Genomic DNA, 22,651 nt, shown 5'->3' with positions numbered 1-22,651 from the left:
CCCAGAATGGAGTTTTGGTCCCTGCAGTGGATTCTCACAGTGACAATGATGCAAAGTAATTGTTTTTGTTTCATTCATTTAATATTTCTTTTCTTTTCTTTTTTTTTTAGGAAACTTGGTTGAAAGAGTTTGACCCTCTTGCTGTGGAGTTAACAGTTTCAGTATTTTATGGCCTTGAAAAACTGTGTTCCAAGACTAGCTCTTTTAAACCCTCTGTTCTACAGAAAACCAAAGGAAAAACAGCAAAAAAAAGTGAAACCACTGAATTTACTGTTCGGTTCAATGGTATGAATCTTTTAGTCTATCGTCTGTTGGTATGCATTCTATTTTGTTGTTGCACTTGCAAAATATTCAAAATCTTTTTTTTTAACTCTTTTTGATCCTAGCATAAATATTTTAAGTTCAAATATATTTAGTAGATTTAAAAAACAAACAAACACAAAACTTTCAATTGATTCATGGTGAGCCATAATAGGTTCCCTTTGTATGATGTTATCATGTTGGTCTTTACTTCCCTTCAGTGTTTTCAACATAAACTTAAAAAGTCTTGTTTAAAGTGTCTCATCCAGTGGTGTATGAATGTTAACTTGGGGTCCTCCAAAACCCTTTGTATTATCTATGAGCAAGTCTTCACTACAAACTTTAATCAGCCTATGTTAGGTGACGGTCGACTTACAGCCACTGCAGTAATGACTGCAGCGGTTCGTGTCCACGCTACCCTCCTCTGTCGGTGAGACGGATTCTCACCAGGAGCGCTTTCACTCACTTAAGAGGAGGGGCAGTGTGAAGGGCTGAGAGCCCGGGCTCTTAGCTCCTTGCACAGCTCCCTGCCAGGAGCCCGGCTGCCCCCTGGTTCCCTGCTCCCTGCCAGGAGCCCAGCTGCCCCCTGGTCAGACAGACTCTTCTTCTCAACCAGAGTTACCACTCACCTGCCTTATACTAGGGTCAGAGTGGATTAAGTCAAAGTGTGCCTTAGCTCCACGAGCACTATGGAATCTCAAACACATTCATTTGTTTCCCATCAAACATATTCAAAAGACAAATAGAAACATTAAAAACTGCAGCCTCAACATTTTATTCTGAGCAAAACAGGTTGTTTTCTCTCCCACTGTGTATCATCCCCACTCCTGAGCTACCACGTTTGCCTCCCATCCACAAACAGGTTTTGCAGGCCCCTTCTTCATGTATGGTGGTCATATCACCTGTTTCCTTATATCCGTAGACAAATATTTTTATTTGTACATTACTGGGTATTATAATTTGGCTGTATGTTTTCTGTAAATTAAAGAACATTTTTTTTTAAGCTAGTGGAGTTATGCCAGAGATCTGTTTGGCCGACTATCTCTCATTTCTTTTCTTCATCATTTCCTTTCCTCCTTACTGCTTTTTCTTCTCTTCTCTCCTGATTTTTCTTGCTAATATTTGCTCTTTAAGGCTTTTATCCTTTCACCTCTCCTCTATCTTCAAGGCATTTCCTTCTGTTCTAATTTTTTATCTTTGCAGTTTTGTATTTTCCCTCCTGTACGGCCCCTATCAATTTTTCCTGTTAATATTTTTTCTTTCCTATGTGATACTTTGCTGTGTCTTCTCCCTTCCTTTAGTCAAAATTCTTCCCTTTCTATTAGCCTCCTCAGCCTCAGGTTTTGCCCCTGGAAGGAAGGATGGTCCAGTGGCTAGAGTACTGGCTTGAGCCGTGGGGAAACCCAGGTTCCATTCCTGCTCTACAACAGCAATCCTATGGTATTTTGGTCAAATCACTTAGCCTCTCTGTCCTTCATTTCCCCATCTGTAAAATAATATTTTTAATAATAAAATAAAGAATGTGAAGCTCTTAGGTACTAGGATAATGGGAGCCATATAAGTACCTTAGATAGAGATGGGAGTGACAAGTGAGTGGGCCCTGTTGGTCCACCTACATTCTCTTATCTTTCCTCTAGCTTCAGTGCTGCCTGCAATATGCTATTGCCATCTGCAGGGGGGAGAAGTGCCTCAGCACCATCAGGGAAATCAGATCTGTGGTAGTGGCCCAACCTCTTCCTGTTTTGCCAGAGTATACTGCTGGAAGAAAGAGACCGTTTGCTCCTAACCCTGTCAATCCACTTTGTGCACAAACCTGGGTCTTCTCTATGTGATGGGCTCATATTGGAGAAAGAAATATGCTTCCCCTAAATCTACTCCTCTTCACAGCCGAGGCAGCAGATGCTCAGTGGCCTTGGATTCTGTAGTTTCTGGTCTTTTTGATTCTGTAAAAATTCTATCCAGCCTAGCCTGTGTCCAGGTTCCATCCATCCCCTTTCAAAAGGGGTACTGCTCCCCTACCAATTCTTGCTAAATGGCTGTCTCATAAATGGGCAGCTAAATTAAAATGTCCTTTTTAAAAGGGAATTAATGAGCATGTGTGGAGGCACTGAGGAAAGGAGAGTTCCTGTCCTCTACTAGTTACAGGACCAAGTTTTTCATGTAAAGGAAAATGTTATTTGATATGAAAATGTTGTCAGCTTAGATAAGAGACAAAATTATTGAATTTTGTGATTCTAAGAGCCTTTATAGTCTTAAAAAAATCCTCTAGATGATGGTTTCTTTTCATGTAATCATCTAGTTAAAGCTATGATCTCCCCCAGCTGTTGATATATGCTTCAGTGGAAAGACAGAGTCAACTTGCCCTTTGGTTGCTGGAGTGAAAGGTTACCGAGTATCTTTTCATTACAGTTGTCGTAAAGCTTAGATAATGTAACCAGCAACATTCCTCTGTGAGCCTGGTGGCCAAATAAAATAGTCCAGTTGCACAAGTTATACCAAGAAAAGGGAGAATCCTTTATTAAAAATGTAATGTCTCTTGTAGCTATTATTCAGTTTCTGTCTTAAAATGGCACTGAATTATAGATGGGTTCCTAGGGCCTGATTATATGAGTTGCTGAGGTCTCTCAACTGCCATTGATGTCAGTGAGAATTGAGTGTGTATAGGATCTTGCAAGATCTGGCTCTAATGTCCCAATTCTAAAATCTTTAGATTTTAAAAACATAAGAATGGTGTAGGTCAATTATAATTTGTTTTAAAATAAGAGTGGTTGGGGGCCTTCTAAAATATTTTTTGGTTGCCATAAGGAACTATAATTTTGGAATTGTGGAATTTTCCAATTCTTTGTTTTGATTTGTTAAACTGGGAGTGAACCTGTCCCTCACTACCTGACTTTGGCTTGAGATTTGGGGCAAATGAGAAACAAGACCTCATTGAAAACCAGGCATTAGTTGAACTACACTGCGTAAATAAATTAACCCCTAATATTTCTCGCAATTTAAATATCAATTATTAAGTCGATTTTCAATTAATTTCGCAATCTCTTTTTGTTTTGTAATACACTGTACAAGCCAATCAGTGGCTGCTGAAATTAACTAATGCCCTAAACAAAATGGAGTGGCTTAAATAAAACTCATAAGCTATTTATTGCAAGTATACTACAAATCAATAGAGATTACCTCTGTTATACTGCAAGACAAAACATTAAATATCTTTTTTTCCTTGTGAGGAACTGAAGTGTTCTGCTGCTTATGGTTTCCATTAATGGGTGTGCCTATTATGAATAACTGAGGAGAGCAGGGTTAGAAGAAACTTACCAGCACACATAGGGCAGGATGGTGCTCCCATTGAAGTCAGTGGAAAAGCCTCCATTGACAGCAGAAAGGAGTGAGTAAAGAGTATTTAGTAGGATGCTAAAGCCCAGTCCTACTCACAATTAAGTCAAGCTCCAACTAATGCCAATAAGGACTGTGGAATAGGGTTCTTAGCATGGGTCCTGAAAATAATAGTGGAATATAGGTCTTGAAAGTAAATAATAAATCTAGAAAGTATCAGAGGGGCAGCCGTGTTAGTCTGGATCTGTGAAAAGCGACAAAGAGTCCTGTGGCACCTTATATACTTGGACGTATTGGAGCATAAGATTTCATAAGCTTGTGTCCATTTATCCTTTTACGTAGGGATTGTCCAGTTTGGCCAATGTACATAGCAGAGAGGTATTGCTGGCACATGATGGCATATATTACATTATATAGATCACTGATGATGCATTGGAAAGGTTTTAGCTGAGGACTTTCTTGTTAAGAAAGAAACCAACAGAATTCCACTGGCTATCACCTACAGTCCTCAGCTAAAATCTCTCCAATGCATCATCAGTGATCTACAACCCATCCTGGACAACAATCCCCCACTTTCAAAGGCCTTGGGGGGCAGGCCAGTCCTCGCTCACAGATAACCCGCCAACCTGAAGCATATTCTCACCAGCAACCACACACCGCACCATAGTAACTCCAACTCAGGAACCAATCCATGCAACAACCCTCGATGCCAACTCTACCCACATATTTACACCAGCGACACCATCACAGAACCTAACCAGATCAGCCACAGCATCACCGGTTCATTCACCTGCACGTCCACCAATGTAATATATGCCATCATGTGCCAGCAATGCCCCTCTGCTATGTACATTGGCCAAACTGGACAATCCCTACGTAAAAGGATAAATGGACACAAGTCAGATATTAGGAATGGCAATATACAAAAACCTGTAGGAGAACACTTCAACCTCTCTGGCCACACAATAGCAGATTTAAAGGTAGCCATCCTGCAGCAAAAAAACTTCAGCACCAGACTCCAAAGAGAAACTGCTGAGCTTCAGTTCATTTGCAAATTTGACACCATCAGCTCAGGATTAAACAAAGACTGAATGGCTAGCCAGCTACAAAAGCAGTTTCTCCTCCCTTGGTGTTCACACCTCAACTGCTAGAAGAGAGCCTCATCCTCCCTGATTGAACTAACCTTGTTATCTCTAGACTGATTCTTGCCTGCATATTTATACCTGCCTCTGGGAATTTCCACCACATGCATCTGATGAAGTGGGTATTCACCCACGAAAGCTTATGCTCCAATACGTCTGTTAGTCTATAAGGTGCCATAGGACTCTTTGTTGCTTTTTACATCTAGAAAGTGGCTTTTGTGGAAACAGAGTGAAGGGATTGGACAAAGATTGTCAGAAAGGGTTTCAGCGGTATTAGTGGGAAGCTCAAGCTTGAATTTTCTTGACTACTTTAGTATAATGATCAGTGAAATAAATAATGTTTAATAATGTTTAACTTTGTTTATGTTAAGAAACATTTGCCTTTGATTCTCTGGATCCATCTGAGTTTATAAATATTGCAGAAGCTAAACCCTATATTGTATTAAAAGTAGTTTACAAGTCTAACGGCAAAGGTATGTAATTTTTCCTTCATATTTTATCAAAACTGTATATTAAAGACAGAAATAATAAGTGATGCATGTAAAATGTATTGAGCAGCAAGTTCCCCAAGGAATTTACTGCATGTTCAGCAGTGCAGCCCATTTTCTAATGTTATTCCTGCAAACACTAATGACTAAGTATCTGAGTAATTTTACTCAAGTGAGTAGTCCTATTGGAGGCAATGGGTTTATTTATGTATAACGTTACTCATGTAAGTTTACAGGATCAAGGCTTTTTTTTTGCCTAACTTGTGTAAAAACAAGGATATTGGCTTAGTTAAGGAAAGTCCTTTACTTATTTTCCGTGTTTAACTCTCTACTTATCAGTTTTCTAAATGGAGAAGCCCTAGATGAGCTGTATTGTATTGTATTGTACAAATGTTTTGTATTGTTCCTGGGATCCTGGTGGTGCATTCCAGAACTCTACTAAAATGTATAACCTGTATCTATAATATGCTGACTCCTGCTCCCATTGAAGTCAGTGGCAAAACTTCCACTGACTCTAATGGGAACAGCAGCAAGTCTGTGTTTTCTAACATTTTTGAGGTAAGTATTATACTGCTGCTAAAGATAGGTTAAAAAGTTCCACAAGGAACTTATAAGAAATTTATTGTGGAAAGTGAAGGATTAGGGCTCCATTCTGCAAGGCGCAGAGCACCAGTTGCCATGTTTCTGATCATCCTCATTCCCAATGACTTCAGTGAGAGTTTAGGGTCTTCAGCAGCTTGCCGGAAAGGCTCAGAATCTTGCAGGATTGAACACTAATAGCATTTTGCTGAGACATGCATGTGTAGACAGTTATTCAACATATTTCTCCATACTGAATTATACCAAATTGTGTAGTTATTTTTCTATGTGTACAAATAAATGGAAACCAGGATAAGGCCACTGAATTCATTTCAGCTTGTTACTTGGCGTCATCTATCGAAGGTGTCTATTATCTTAATATCGAGGTGACTATTAACGTAGGGCCAGATTCTGTCACCCTTACACACATCAACTAATATATTACTCCACATGTAGTCCAACTGAAGTCAATAGGACTACTTGTGAAGTAAAACCCTTACACTGAGTAGTATATTAGAATCCATCTTGGGTTCTATATGTAACACTTCTTAAAAAGATGCTATAAAGATGAAACTTAGAAGCAATTTTAATATACCTGACCAATGCACTGTACAAGATTTGAATAGTTATGAGTAATAAGCCCTTTTGTGTGTGTATGTTATATTTTGTAGACTCACTGACTCTCGGATGGCAAATGGTGGATGTATTTCAGCAAGAAAGTACAAATATTAGAGCTATCTGGACACCTAAAGAGTTTTCTACACTTGTTCCACTGCATCCTGGGAAACTTCCTTATAACATTATGGGTTATACTTTGAAGCATGTCTCAAAAGGTAATTTGAAAAATTAAAGTGATCACAGTACTATAGATGAGAAAAATATACACTCTTGAATAATGTATCAAATGTTATCAGCAGTCTAAAATCTTGTCAACTTCTCAATAAGAGTTCCTTTAGTTATTTTTTGTAGTGATTATTAAGTAACGGAACACTGAGAAAATGGTGGGTCTGATACTTAACTGTCTTGCATCTTGTGTAGCCATTCACACCTATGCAAAGTAAGTATAAAATGCTACCACCAGTCTAAGTGGACATTTCTGACTTGGAAGCATTTTATTATCCTGCACTCACTTTGCACAGATGTAAATGATTACACAGATGCTAGGCAGTGGACAGAGAGTCAGACTCTTGGGTTTTTTTTGAGGCAACATGTGGAATTCTTATTTTGCTGTAACCATGAATTTAAGTTAAAGGCTACACTGACCTTGACCACATTCTGTAGCAAACCAGGAAGAGTGGCAAATGTTTTCTCAGTCAAATAAATTATTTTTTAAAGTATGAATACAATGCTTTTTCATATCCAGGTTTTTGGCTCAATAGCCAATGTAACCTTCAAATAACATTCCTTTTTAGGGGCTTGAATTGTGTATGGTGCTAAGCATCCTTTACTACCATTGATTTGAGTGGAAGTTCAGGGTTCTTGGTACATCAAAGGGTTGGACCCTTAGAACCTCCTAGTTTAATTTTTTATAATATTGGAATTTGAAAGGCAGAGCAGCTCCAACATAAAATACAGTCTATGCACAGCTGTAAATCTTTTAATAGTATTAATAATAGAACTTACATTCTTCAAAGCACTAAATATATATTAACTATTTAATTTGCACAGCCCTGTAGGAGATAGGTAAGTAAATGTTGTTGTTACCTCTCCTAAGATATTTGATCCTGTTTATTTACAAAGAATTATACAAAGTCCTTTTTCTCTGTACATGTCTCAAAAGGTCATTTGCAGTAGTATCAAACAAGAGGGGACAGTTTCCTTGCTCACAGTTTCAAGCCTGCCTTTCCACCAGTGTCTGCCCAAAAAGCTCTCTCTCGGCTTTTCCTCAGGACCACACTACAAGTGCCTCTCTTTCTGTCTCCTTGTTCTGCTTGCTACTTTCTCAGCTTTATGCCTCCAGCATAACAATATTTATATTCTCATTTTACAGATGTGGCATATGAGACATAGATGTTAAAGTTAAAATTGTAAGTCTTGGTTGCCTGAACTAAACCCACATACAGGTAGCTAAATAAGAGGTCTGCCTTTGAGGGGTGCTGAGTGCATCGTATCACCTATTACCTTAATTTGGGACACCTGAACGCCTCTGGAAAATCAGGTCTTTTACGGTGTATAAATATGGATATAAGCACTCAATTTTTTAAAGTTTGGCCTAAGAGGCTCAGTCAAGACCGCACATCAGGGAAGTAGCAAAGCCTGGATTAAAAACAGGCACTTCTGGACACTGTATAAGACATAAGTAACAACTACTGTTTTGTAATTCCTGCCTTTGGCCTCTGTACTGAGTAAACCATACCACAGCTTGTAAAATATTAAATTAAAAATTAATTTCAGTTGCAGCTTTGATGGTGGGTTGCTGGAGGTGAGGACGGAGCAAATGGAAGTGTCAAGTGTGGCAACTAGGTTTGAGGACTGACCACAGATGACACTGGGATTTGGGGACAGGCAGAACAACAGAAGATTCTGGAACCAGGAAGTTGTACAATAGATGTCAGGGAACAGAATAGCCACAAGAAATGTAGACTGAAAGGAGAAACCAATAGAAAGAAGGAAAGAGCAACAGAACAAGAAATGAGGAAAGATATAGGCAAAGTACCAAAATAATTATTTCCATTTTTGTTTTGTATTGAATTTAAAAATCAATGGGTCATATTCTGGCTGGTGTATTGAAACCAGGGCTTTGGAGCGGAGCCCGGAGCTGAAGCGCGGAGCAGCTCCGGAGCAGTCGAGTTGCAGGTTTTTGCCTGGCGCTGGAGTGAAGCTGGAGCACAGCTCCAAAGCCCTTATTGAAACAACTATAATGGATCTCCAAAACAGCCATATATATATAGATATATAGTGCCAAAGCAGCACTGACATTTTCTGTATTTTGACCAAGGCTAGCCCCGTCATACAGCCTGAACTAAGATCAGGGATAGTCTGCACTGGAGCTGATATGAAGGCCATTGCCAGGTCAGGGTCTAGATGATAATATACTTGTTGTCCAGACCACGAACCCCAGGTCAGACCTAATAACGCCTCTTTGTGGTTCTTGACACAGAGGGCCTGCAGAGTGATTCTGTGCAGCCTTCAAGGGAGCCAGCGCAAAGGGAGCCAGTTCAACACTGTAGAGTGGGGGGTTTTGTTTAATTTTCTAAATTGATTTTTCAATGTGCTATTATATTAAATTTGCCTAAGTGATATAACAGTTTAACAGCATTTGACCTTCTGAGTATATTTCTTTCGGTGTGGGTATACAGTGTGCTATTTTTTAAATGTACTGGAAAATATAAAAACAATAGACAAATCAATTATATCTACAGACTTGGCCCAGGGTCATTCAAATATCCAGTTAACTGTTTGTGATACATCCAAGGAAAGAAATAGACAGAGAAACAACCAAATGAGAAGAAAAAGGTAAACACTGAAATTATGATCAACATTCATTGTTTGTATCCAGATATATTTATTGTTGCATAATTGACATTGTGCTGAACTATGATTGCAATAATTGGTTAAAGTTAAAAATTTGGGAAGAACATTAAATAGTTCAAATAATTTTCTACATTTAGAATTATTTGCCTATGATTATTCTGCAGATACATCTAATCCTTGTCTATTCCTTTTAAAATAAGTCTCTCTCTTTTGAACTTTACCAAGTTATCCATTTTCAGCATTCAGCGCTGCAGTAAAAATTTACTTCTGTAAATCTGGTTTGCTTGTAGACAGAAGCTGACACAGTAGATTTAGTACAGCTGCAGAATTAATGTTCACACTCCCATGCTGCAGTTTGCCCATATGCTACATAAAAATGCTACACACTTCCTCACTCTAAAGCTGCAGTATTAGAGTGTTTAACTGATTTTATGCCTTCAGCTTGGTTAATGTTTTCATTTATATACAATACAGTTTTGCACAACCTCTGCCAAACAATGTATTGCAAAATAATTTACAGTAAAACTATAATAAATGTATACAATGTATTGATTTAGTATTAATTTTCAAACTGTGAAAGTCAATGGATCATAAATCTGCAAATAAACTGGCCAAATGAAAGAGATAACTGACCAAAAAAATTAGTCACCAGAGAGCTGGCTGTGTTGTATATGTGCTTTTTAGATAGTTACAAGAAAAAAATATATTGGAGAAAGGTTCTGTAAATTATAAAATTAGTAACATAAAAATAATATAATACACGAAGAAATAGACCATTTCAATAAAATAGTGCAGAAAACCACCCAAGAATCTGAATCAGGGTCTTGACATTCTGTTATCATAATTCAGTCAACACGAAACAGTATTGAAGCTTCCTCCCCAGTTTCAGTATTTTGGGGGGAAGGGAGCAGAGGGTTCAGAATATATCAAGAAGTTCCTGAAGATGGTTTTATGTGTTATGTTAAAAAGGTGTTGGGGGGTGTGTGGATTTTTTGCCCAGTTTAAATGCCAGATCTCAGAGTCATAGAGTTTAAGGCCAGAAGGAACTAACAGTCATCTAGTCTGACCTCCTGTATCCCACAGGACAACACCACCACATGTTAAATCAACAACCCAAATTAAACCAAAGTATTAGCGCCCACAGCAGAATAAACTATTATGTGCCACAGGCAAAGAGTGGAGGGAATGAGAAGACCAATGATGAGGCCTTTGCAAGGGCAGGGAAATGATTGATTGAGATATACTCAGATAATCCTAACAAGTGACCCGTACCCCTACACGCAGAGGGAGGGGGAAAACCCTTAGACTGTGCCAATCCTGAGCTGGGGGAAAATTCCTTCCTGACCCAACATAAGGCAGTCAGTTAGACCCTGAGCATGTGAGCAACAATCAGCCAGCCAAGCACCTGAGAGAGAGAATGCTTAGTACCACCTCAGAGCCCTGGCCCTCCCCGTCCAAAGTCCCATCTCCAGCCATGGCCATCTCTGATGCTTCAGAGGAAGAAGACAGGAAAAAACAACCCAGAATACATTTTGGGGGAATCCCTTCCTGGCCCCTGTGGTCGGCTGAAACCCTGAATCATAGGCTTTTAGGAGCATAAGTCATAAACCTGAAGTGAGACCCAGGACTGTTGATATAAATCTTATTGACATTAATGGAAAGACTATCACTGAATTCTGTGAGCTTTACATCAGGATCAAAATGGATCATGACAGAAATCACTTTGGAGCTTTCCTAATGCTCATTAATTGATTAAACTGTGTGCTTTTATCACTTATGATGTGAAATCAGCCCCTGAAGAGCTTGATCCTGCAAGGTGTTGAACACCTTCAAGTCCCATTTACATTTAAGAAAATTAAAGTTAATCAGTCACCAATTCAACATAGAAAATAGCATACCTTTAACTTTAAGGATATGCTAGATTCCATTTGACTTCTACCCTATACTCAGCCAACTAGAACCTATTTCTGATAAATGACATTTTTGAAAAAGTCCAAATGTTCTTATAAGTTGTGAAGAACATTGCAGTTAATGTGTGGAAAAAGTTGTTCACCCACAAATGTGCATTTTACAGACTTGGAAATGCTTTGCTCTAATGGAGAAAAATTTCAAAAGTGGAAGTCAATGGGATTTGTGCTCCTAAGTACCTGGGAAGCTTTTGAAAATGTCCCCATATGTCTTTAATTTACAGTTGTTGACAAGTTGATATCATGAACTGCTTGCTAATAATATTTTAGGTATTCTTTAAATTCTTGGTTTTACAGATGTTTGTAACTACCTAACAAAAAAGTAATAGAAATATAATACCTTTTAGTTGATAATTTACCTTAAGAATATATAACATTTTATTGTTAATAATTGTCTAGTATAAAGTCTTCTGTTTGTTCATATTTGTCAGGCTTCAAGAGTCTGACTTTTTATATGTACCTTGGATTCCATATAATTCCTCTACCATATTACCAAGTCCTACATCATTAAACTGTCCATTTGATCTATATATAGATGCACTCCATTATATCCCTGATAATGCAACAATAACAAAGGTAAGCTTTGGTACTACTGTGATTTCACGTTTTAATTGATGTATCGATATTCATAATATTTAATAAGGCCCCAGGAGACAATAGGGGCAGCGGCAGCTATGATGATGAAGTTTGCTTCTTCCAGTCCAGCTTTTTGGCATTCCCACTGTCTCTTCCAGTGACCCCTGAATAAACAATATACAACAAGTGATGGCAACCTCATCCCAGTACAATTAACCAATCGAAACACATTTTGGTGATTTAAACTATAAACATTTCCTACCATTCTCTAGAATCTTTCAGCTTTTTATGTGAACCAATGACTTTACCAGGAGTCTTAAAGACTTCTTATCATAGTACTTGTAACTTAAACAATCCAGTTTGTACCAATATTTCTGTCTCCAACTTTCCTTATTTTTATAAACAATTTATATAATGGGGTGAGTCTGACTTTTCTTAAATTGGATTACATAGAACATAGGGCCTCTGTACAACAGAGTCAAAGGACCCTGTGTGTGCCTCTCCTTGTCCCATTGCTGCTGCTACTGGCTGTTGTTACTCATGCTTTGTTACATTGACTTTATTAGCAGCACTCCTGAAGTAAGGACTGTTCATGTGAGAATAGTTTCACGGGATTGGGCCCCAAATTTGGAAATTTGTAATAAAATTGGTGAAAAGTCCGATAATCTGTGTAGTATATATTGTCCCCAGAAAGAACAATATCTTGCCTTACAATTGAGGTAGTTATGTTAATTAGTTAAAAACCTCAGTAAGATCTTGGCACAATAACGTATCTCTATTCATTATCTTTTAGTTGCGTATACAACACGTGTTTGCATTAGGTTTCAGTCAATGCCTTGTCTGAGTTGTTGTAAACTCCTTTCAAGCAGTCACCAGACTAGTTGGATGGACACTATGGGATCTGATGGGATCTAACTAGGAAATCTAGGCAGACGTGATTCATAAGTCCTCTAAAATTTATTTTTTTTTATTACTGGTGAGGTTAAAAAGAATTTGATTCCAGACCTCAAAGGCTTTCTGTACCAGGCTTATTAGGGCTGCCAAATCAGTCATCACATAGTTGTCCCCCAGGCAGAAAGTATTCTGTTCCGATCCAAGTCATTTTCAGGACTGAATAAAAATTGACTTCTCTGTTCATTCAGCCCTATTTGTGTTCTGAGACAAACATGAAACATGGCCTTAATACATATGTCTGAGCTATTTTAAAAAGTAAGCAAAACACAAATAAACATATGGCTGATGTTGATGGAAAGACTGTGCATAATACAGTGAAGAAATCTTTCAAGGACATATCCTAGAGAAAAATGCCAAGGCCAGAGAGAGGTTGGGTTGTCTGTTTTGTAGTAATGCTTGCATAATCCTTGAACTTCTCTTGTTTTAAACTTTATTAGGTTCTGGGCTCTTGAAATGATGTGACTTGCTCACTTACATCAGATCGGTCCCTTTTACTTTATTCTCTGCCTTTTTTTGGTCTTGACCACACCTTCAACATGTCACACTCTTCGGGCTCATGTATTGTACAGCATTATGTTAATTACTCCCGAGAATTGCAGTGAATAGGTTTTTTCTGAAATAAGGGTTTCAAAGTCAAAATCTGCCCTCAGATTTGCATAAAATGCCTGTTCAAGTAAATGGAAGTTGCAAACTTATATAAGGAATAGGGCTGTCAATTAATCACACAGTTAACTCGTGATTAACTCAAAAAATTTAATCGTGATTAATCGTAGTTTTAATCGCACTGTTAAACAATAGAATACCAATTTAAATGTATTAAATATTTTTGGATGTTTTTCTACATTTTCAAATATATCTATTTCAATTACAACGCAAAATACAAAGTGTACATTGCTCACTTTATATTATTTTTATTACAGATATTTGCACTATAAACATGATAAATAAAAGAAATATTATTTTTCAGTTCACCTCATGCAAGTACTGTAGTGTGATCTCTTTATCATGAAAGTGCAACTTACAAATGTAGATTTTTCTGTTGTTACATAACTGCACTCAAAAACAAAACAATTAAAACTTTAGAGCCTACAAGTCCACTCAGTCCTACTTCTTCTTCAGGCAATTGCTAAGAGAAACAAGTTTGTTTACATTTACGGGACATAATGCTACCCTCTTCTTAATTACAATGTCACCTGAAAGTGAGAACAGGTGTTTGTGTGGCACTGTTTTAGATGGTGTTGCAAGATATTTACGTGCCAGATGCGCTAAAGATTCATGTGCATCTTCATGCTTCAGCCACCATTCCAGAGGACATGCTTCCATGCTGATGACGCTCGTTAAAAAATAATGCGTTAATTAAATTTGTGACTGAACTCCTTGGGGGAGAATTGCATGTCTCTTACTGTTTTACCAGCATTCTGCCTTATATTTCATGTTATAGCATGTTCGTTTTAAGAATCCTTTCACTGCAGATTTGACAAAATGCAAAGAAGGTACCAATGTGAAATTTCTAAAGATAGCTACAGCACTCGACCCAAGGTTTAAGAATCTGAAGTGCCTTCCAAAATCTGAGAGGGATGAAGACTGCTTTCAGAAGTCTTAGAAGAGCAACACTCTTAGGCGGAAACTGCAGAACCCGAACCACCAAAAAAGAAAATCAATCTTCTGCTGGTGGCATCTAACTCAAATGATGAAAATGAACATGCGTCGGTCTGCACTGCTTTGGATCGTTATTGAGCAGAACCCGTCATCAGCATGGACGCATGTCCTCTGCAGCGGTGGTTGAAGTATGACGGGACATATGAATCTTTAGGGCATTTGGCACGTAAATATCTTGTGACACTGGCTACAACAGTGCCATGTGAACCCTCTGGTCTCACTTTCAGGTGATATTGTAAACAAGAAGCAGGCAGCATTATCTCCTGCAAATTGTAACCAAATTTGCCTGACCAATTGTCTGAAGTAGGAGTGAGTGAACTTTGTTTTATTTTTGAATGCAGGGTTTTTTTTACATAATTCTACATTTGTAAATTAAACTTTCATGATAAAGAGATTGCACTACAGTTTGCACTACTTGCAATAAGGGAACTGAAAAATAGTATTCCTTTTGTTTTTTACAGTGCAAATATTTGTAATAAAAATAAATATAAACTGAGCACTGTACACTTTGTATTCTGTGTTGTAATTGAAGTTAATATATTTGAAAATGTGGAAAACACCCACAAATGTTTAAATAAATGCTATTCTATTATTGTTTAGCAATACAATTAATTTTTTGAATCGCTCAACAGCCCTAATAAGAAAGAATTTGGCTTTGTGATTTAAAAATTAGGGCCAAAGACCTACAATGTAGGTTTCCAAAAAGGTTGTTTAGACGTTTCTTTAGGTTTGGTTTTAGTATTCTACAATATTTCCAAATTAATTTTCTATGTCCAAAATACATAAAACAAAATTAAGTAATGATAATAATTAATAAAGCACATTGAACATTTACTTTTTCCTCCTAGGTAACAGGGCAAATCAAGAATTCAGGGCTGAATAGCTTGCTTGATATTATGGCATTTCCACTTCTTAATAGTTCATCTCGAAATCCAGAATTCCAGTACCGAATGGTCTCAAATGGAGATGATCCAAAAGTAATGGATATCAATACATGTGTTCTTCTTCAAGTTTATACAGTGGATGTAGATTCTGGAGACCTTGTTATAATAGGTATATTAAGCAAGTATTATTACCTAGCCCTCTTTCTTTCCTCTGTCATTTCTTTTGCTCCTCATCACACTTTCTGATGTTTGTGTCTTCTCAAATATAGAGCACAGAACTTTGTTTTATAGCACATGCAAACTGTTGAAACGCACCTCCTAGGGACTGTGAGGATCACTGCTAGCAGAAGCCTGAGAATAAAGTAACGCCAACCTTTTTTTTTTAGAAAGCATAGAAAATTAGTACAGACAAATATTTAAAACTGAAATGCAATTAAACCACTGTTTATATAAATACTTCTAGTCTATACTTTGCAACTGGATTCAAAAGAATGGATCATTTAGATGATTGGGCCAGCATATGGCAACTATAATTTAATTTAGACAAATAAACAAGGAACTAGACCAGGTAATTATGTTCAAGGGAATAAGCCTTCCAGTTTACTGATCAGGAGAAGGATTTGGACTGTGTTGTGAGAAAAATAGTCAAAACTATCAGAGCAGTGCACAACAGCAGTAAAAAAAGGCAAAAAATATGCTAGGTTATTGGATAAATCCAGCTCACCTTAATCACACAAGTAGTTCCATTGACTTGAGGGGACTTAGAAAAGAGATGTCAGTATTTGGCTCTGTATTAGCAGATGGACAGAACACAAAACAAAAGACACTACTGCTGCAGCTTTAGGCACTTCTTATATTTCCATCTGGAAAACCTGTGTAAGAGAAGGCATAGAACCACCGTTGTTAATTTGGAAAGGATGCGGCAAAGGGTAAGAAATATGATACCAAGTCTTGCAATTAGGTGGAAGGGTAAAGGGAGTTGGGCTCGTTTTAATCAATAAAAAAAGGAGTCATTAAAGTGACTTGTTAGAAATATGGAAAGTTAGGATAGGGATCACCAGAGCTGATGGACATTTTGAGACTTTTAAAAGCTAAGTAACAATCTAAAGATGTTGAAAGTGGAAGTTTAACAGGATATTAAACTAAGATTCTTAGTGCCTGTTTATGGTGGCTGTTCAGATGCAAGTTAAAGATCTCATGAATTTTTAATTTTCAGGCATAGGAAATAACCCTGGTATCTTGATCAACAATTATATCTCTCATTAAAGCTGATTCTAATGTTCATGACCATATGTCAGTTATTCGGAACACATAATGGCTGCCAGGTTGGCTTTACACACTCCTTATGTTGCCATGATCTAACTCATTATTTCTGCGGAGCATTTTGGGATAACTTGGATATGAAAAGTGTTTCAGAAAATCAGAGTTTGTTCTGTTCTAAACTGAGAAGTCAGGTAGAACTGTTCCTCACAAGAAGTAAATTATATACAGAGTAACTTACCAGGAAAGGGATGGCAACTGTGATAAAAAATATTAGTTAGGGACATCCAGATTTGCTTCTGAAAAGGGAGAGAATTAAGGGATATGCTGAAAATGGAGGAAAAGGAACAATAACCAAAAATGATCAGGCAAGTTTGGTTAGTTAGGCTTTTCTTATTCCTAACATTCATTTTGGAGAAGTAATAGTTGCATATGATTGAAGTTAGTTTCACATTGCAAGCCTGATAGAATAGAATAGATTCATGTGGATACAGTATAATATAACCTTTCAATTACTGTTAATTTGGAAGAATATGTGTGAACATCAACATTAAAAAATACCTTTAACTGTTCACTTCCAGGCATTCTAACTTTTTAATTTAAATATATGGAAGTTTTGTAAAGAAAATGTACCATTGGTTTTGCATGTTAGTTGGACCCTATCAAAACACCCTTTCAGCCTTAACTCTCTTGTAATTACATTAGTGCTTTAGAAATTATATTCTTACATTCTCCACTTGAGCATATAGACAGGATCCTCCATCAGAATGCCATAACTATGACAAATGAGACAGAGACTATCTGAGAAGATAGTGACATATTTTTTATTTTCTCGACTGCGCTGGCCAAAAGATGACATAAAACAATATATATTTTGTAGGTCACTTTGGGGGTGGGGTGGGGTGGGGTGGGAGGGAAGACAGATCTTTTTTTTTGTTTTAAATTAAACAGCAATTTAATAAGGATCTTCTTGAGTATGGTAGTACTCACAGTGAGTCACGGCAGCAGCATCTGGCCATATAAAATCCTGTCTATAGAATTTGTGCATTACAGTGCATAAACTACATTCATTGTTTTTGCCCTAATTATTTACATATTTTAGTGAAAGAAGAAAATGTATTCAGACCTAACAATTAAAGGAACACTAATAACAAAACAAATCTAGGTATTTTCTAAACATTTATAATATTAAAAATGCAGGAGAGTTCCTGCAGTTACTGCCCCTGTAAGTAGGGGAAGATAGCATATGACATGGAGACATAGGAGATAAGTAGGGGGCAAAGGAGTCACAGCAGCTTTTATACATGAAAGAAGTGATAGAGATCCTGAGACCTGGCCTTGTCGGAGGCATCTTTTACAACATCCTATGAAAAGTCAGACCCACTTTTGTATAATCAGGGTGTTTCTAAATGCGGCACTTGTGTAGTTTCTCCATGAACCTAGTCTTCATCCATTCAGTTGTTAAGGGAAATATTGGAAACGTTTAAGAGGAAAAATCACACACTCAAAACAAACAAATGCCCTGTAAAAGCTTTAGTGCTCCCTAGTTCTCTGTAGTTTTTCCTCTGCTTTATGTTTATAGGAAACTCTGTGATACGTGTGTTTAATGATGATGGGAAGCTAAATGTCGGAGGATTTCAATTAAGACTGAGAGGAGGGATGCCAACGAAGGAACCAGCAGCTTTTACACCATCTGCATTAAATCAGTATCCAGTCATTCCCTGCTGCACTATACTACTTCGATTGTTACCACACACTCAGGCAAGTATATAGAGTTTCAGCCATAATAGTTACTCTGTCTGCTTGAAATGCATGCTGGACTGTGGAAATCAGTCCTATATGCTTTATATAGATCAGAATGGAAAGGTGTGATATTAACTCCTGTTGGCTAATGTGCGCTAATAAATACATTTTAAAAGTCTAATGTAGACAAGGCACAGCCTTTTTAACATTTGCTAAATTAGTTGAGTTAGATCCGAAGGAGGAGCCTTAGAGGTGCCCTAGTCTTTAACTTGATCAGAGAAGCATGTGTCAGAAGCACTGGGCCTTGTCTACAATAGACTTTTAAAATATTTTTATTACTACATGCTAAAATCATGCTTTTACATCCTAGTGTAGGCAAGGGAGTTGCATAACTGCTTGAAATCACAGGCTTTGGGACTGAAATGTACTGTACCTAGATGTGACAGAGTGTAAGTGCACTAATAAGTACCTAATACACAAGGGACTAACTCCATCTTCACCTTCACCTCAATTTTCATAGATGCTCAGGGGAGGGGCTGTTAGAGGGGTTTGTGAGAGACGGAAAAAAGAGATTCTGGGAAGGCAGGGCTCTACATCCAAGTGCTGAGAGCCGGGTGAATTCCAAAATCGAGACTCTTTGCTGTGTATGGTTTTGCTTATAGTAAATTTATTTTTATTTATGTGGACAAAGATTTGCAGCTGTTGAGATATCATTGCTGATTGCAGCTGTTTAATTTCTCCTGAGTCATCCCAATATCTTATTCCAGAACCCTGTAGTTTGACAGTGTTTTTTACAGTTTTCAGTGCCTGCACCAAGCTACTCGATGGGATATTACTTCTCAAATGATGCTAAGCCCAGTAATTCAGAGCTAGAGATTATATCCAGCTTTCAAAAGGACAACAGCTTCCCAAAACTTGTACAAGACATGGGAATGCATTTAATTGACAAAGAACAAAGCAAAGGTATGAAAAAAAATTATTGGTACCGAATTCACAAATGTTCTTCCTGCTATTATTTGTTTTACAAACCATAATACAATATGATTACTTATATATCTAACATCTCTTTGTCATTTATTAACACTGAGCCAAATCTGTCCTCAGACCCTCACATGCAGCTCCCATGAATCCAATACTAAAGGGTATATAGGTATCTGAGAGCAGATTTGGCATACTGTTTTTACTGAGTAATATGTGTATTTGTAACTAATCAATGTATTGTTCCTAATTGCTTAGGAAGCACTCAACAATAGTAGTTTCATGTGGAAATATTATTATTCATGGACAGTACCTAAGGGATGCATGGGCAAGGTTGAATTTAAAATAATCCTGCTTTGATTAATGTCACACTTACATTTAATCTTAATTTAACATCTATCCGTTAAAATAGTAAGGCTTTGTCTACACTAGCACTTTTGTTGGCAAAATTTTTGTCGGTCATGGGTGTGAAAAAAACACTCCCCTGACCAACATAAGTTTCTCCGACAAAAGTGCTAGTGTGGACAGCACTATGTCAGTGGAAGACGCTCTCCCGCCAACGTAGCTACCGTTCATGAGATGTGCCGCTGTAAGATCCATGGTTTAGACATAGCCTAAGAGTTCCTAATTTAAGTCTCTTGGGCTATGTATACACTGCAGCATGTACCTGTGTCCTAGTTTGAATGCATATGAGCTTGGCCAAGCACAAGCACCTCCCCAAGTCCAATCTGCAGAGACATGCTCCAGACCCAGTGTTGACACTGGATGGCATTTCAGGAGCACTGTCTGAGATGCAAAAGGTGGCAGGACTCGGAGTGGGGTTCATTCATGGAAGACTCTACGGACTGTTGAATACTGCAGTTGTTGCATATTTTTCATGTATAGACTGGTGCAGGACAGCTAGCACAGCATGGTGAGACCACCATGTCATGCAGACCTGAGATGACCAACAGTGGCAGTGGAGGTTTGTGAAGCCGTTAACTCTGTGGTTTACCCACAGGTGACAGACATAAGAAATGTGCTTGAAATAATAGCTCTCTTGCAGAAAGTAGGGTCCCCAAACCCAGGGGCAACTCTAGCTTTTTTGCCGCCCCAAGCACGGCAGGCAGGCTGCCTTCGGCGGCATGCCTGCAAGAGGTCTCCCGTCAGGTCCCACAGATTCGGCGGCGCGCCCGCTGGAAGTCCCCAGTCCCATGGATTCGGCGGCTTGCCTACAGGAGATCCACCAGTCCTGCGGCTTCGGCGTACCTGCCGCTGAATTGCCACCGAATCCACGGGACCGGTGGACCTCCCGCAGGCAAGCTGCCGAAGGCTGCCTGACTGCCACCCTCGCAGGGACTGGCAGGGCCCCCCCCGCGGCTTGCCACCCCAGGCATGCGCTTGGAGCGCTGGTGCCTGGAGCCGCCACTGCCCAAACCCCATTGCCCACCAGCAGGAGCCAATGAGTATGTCAGCCGAAAAGGTACTACTCCCAGTTTCCACAGGTCCTGATCAACCACAGAGGCGGATTCAGAAACACCAGCATAGGAAGTATGTCAAGGCGCATCGTGCCAGATTGCTGAGATCATCTGGCATTTACTTGCTTAGAGAAGAAGTGACCTTATCTCCTCCTAATAACATTATCATCAGTTGGGTGTTGATGCCCACTCCTATTCTGAGAGATCTGTCCGCTCCTGCTATGGTTCATGAAACCATATTCTGACCTCAGAGGGCCTGGCAGAGAAGTTTGTCACACTCTTAGCAGTTGCAGGATGGTGGTGGAGTGTGCATTTGGCAGCCTGAAGGCAAGGTGGTGGTGCCTACAAAACCATGTGGGTGCCATTATGGCCAATGCCATCTGTATGACTGTGGCCTGCTATGCCCTGTACAACATCTGTGAGGCTAAAAGGCATGGAGTGGTCTCAAGACACTCTGGCTTATAGGTTTGGTACAGACACAAGAAAGTGCCCCATCCCATCACAGGTGCACTTATTGTCTTATTCTTCTATTATTCTCACAGCAAAATGACTGACCTACTATTCTATAATTGGTTAATAACATAGTAGAACCATCCTGATTGGTTGATAACTTAGACTGATTAATAATTAAATCACAGAGTGTTCTTCTTCGAGTGATTGCTCCTATGCATTCCAGTTAGGTGTGCGGGCCGCGCGTGCACGTCTTCTCCGGAACATTTTTACCCTAGCAACTCCGGCGGGCCGGCTGGCGCCCCCTGGAGTGGCGCCGCTATGGCGCCTGTTATATACTCCAGCCGGCCCGTCCGCTCCTCAGTTCCTTCTTACCGCCCGTGACGGCCAGTTGGAACTGTGGAGTGCTCTTGCCCTCCACAACCCTAGCTCTCGCTACTCTCGTTTGTATATATAGTTCGTTTATAGTTAGTATAGATAGTTGTTATAGTTAGTTACTTAGGTTTTAGAGTTAAGGTTAGGGGGGTTTCCCCTCCCTTTCCTCCCCCGGTGCGGGCTCATGCCCAAGGCACCGGGCTTTAAGCCCTGCGCTATTTGCCAGAGGCCTATGCCGGTTGGAGACCCACACGACGCCTGCCTTCGTTGCCTCGGCGAAAGTCACCGGACGGACAAGTGTGCGATCTGTTCCGCCTTCAAGCCGAGAACGCGTAAGGAGCGGGACTTTAGACTTAAGCAGCTCCTTATGGAGGCGTCGCTCCAGCCCACGGCACCAGCCGAGCCGGCACCGAGAGCCTCATCGGTGCAGAGCGCACCGGCGGCCCCGAGCCGCTCCGGCACCGCGGCCCCGCAGCCTCAGCCGGCGGCACCGAAGACCCAGCACCGCCCGCTCTCACCTGCTAGAAAGCGCAAGCTAGCGAAGGCAATCGCTAAGTCTCGAGCTGAGGACTCAGCCAAGATGATTGTGCCACCCGCGACTCCCGCAGTGGCCGTGCGCAAGGCAGACGCCGAGCCGTTGACTCCGGCGCCGCAAGGGCCGTCGAGTCCGGCACCGCCACGCTCCCCGGCACCGTCCGCGGTTGAGCCAAGACTCCGGTCGATACCGGAGGCATACTCCTCCGCACGAGAGCTGATTCAGCTCATAGAGGCACCGAGCCTCCGGCCCCTGGCACCGCCGGTGCGGGCTGTCGCGTCGGCAGGGAAGCCGGCGATGATGATCCGGCCGCCCTCCCCGGACCGACAGCACGGACGATGCTCCCGGTCACGCTCCCGGTCCCGACGCAGGTCGCCATCCCGCCGCTCCCGATCTCGGCACCGCTCGCCGTCGCGGTACCGTTCGCCCGTACTCCCGGCACCGATCCAGGTCCCGATCGCCGTCGCGTCGGCACCGCCGGAGGTCTCCGTCCCGGC

At 39.9% G+C, this 22,651-nt stretch overlaps 1 protein-coding gene across 4 annotated transcripts in view; it reads left to right on the top strand.

The window, feature by feature from the left end:
• Positions 1-22,651, top strand: part of LOC123352989 — an 86,474-nt gene that overhangs the window by 32,375 nt on the left and 31,448 nt on the right. For all 4 annotated transcript variants that reach the window (XM_044993625.1, XM_044993623.1, XM_044993626.1 and 1 more), the window contains 8 exons: positions 111-285; positions 5,147-5,248; positions 6,514-6,675; positions 9,205-9,298; positions 11,715-11,859; positions 15,321-15,525; positions 18,199-18,377; positions 19,157-19,322. In XM_044993625.1, coding sequence (XP_044849560.1) covers positions 111-285; positions 5,147-5,248; positions 6,514-6,675; positions 9,205-9,298; positions 11,715-11,859; positions 15,321-15,525; positions 18,199-18,377; positions 19,157-19,322 — 1,228 coding nt within the window. The remainder of the gene's footprint in view (positions 1-110; positions 286-5,146; positions 5,249-6,513; positions 6,676-9,204; positions 9,299-11,714; positions 11,860-15,320; positions 15,526-18,198; positions 18,378-19,156; positions 19,323-22,651) is intronic.

The sequence above is a fragment of the Mauremys mutica genome, chromosome 19, assembly GCF_020497125.1.
Source record: "Mauremys mutica isolate MM-2020 ecotype Southern chromosome 19, ASM2049712v1, whole genome shotgun sequence".
NCBI lineage: Eukaryota > Metazoa > Chordata > Testudines > Geoemydidae > Mauremys > Mauremys mutica.
This window is presented reverse-complemented; position numbering and strand designations above follow the sequence as displayed.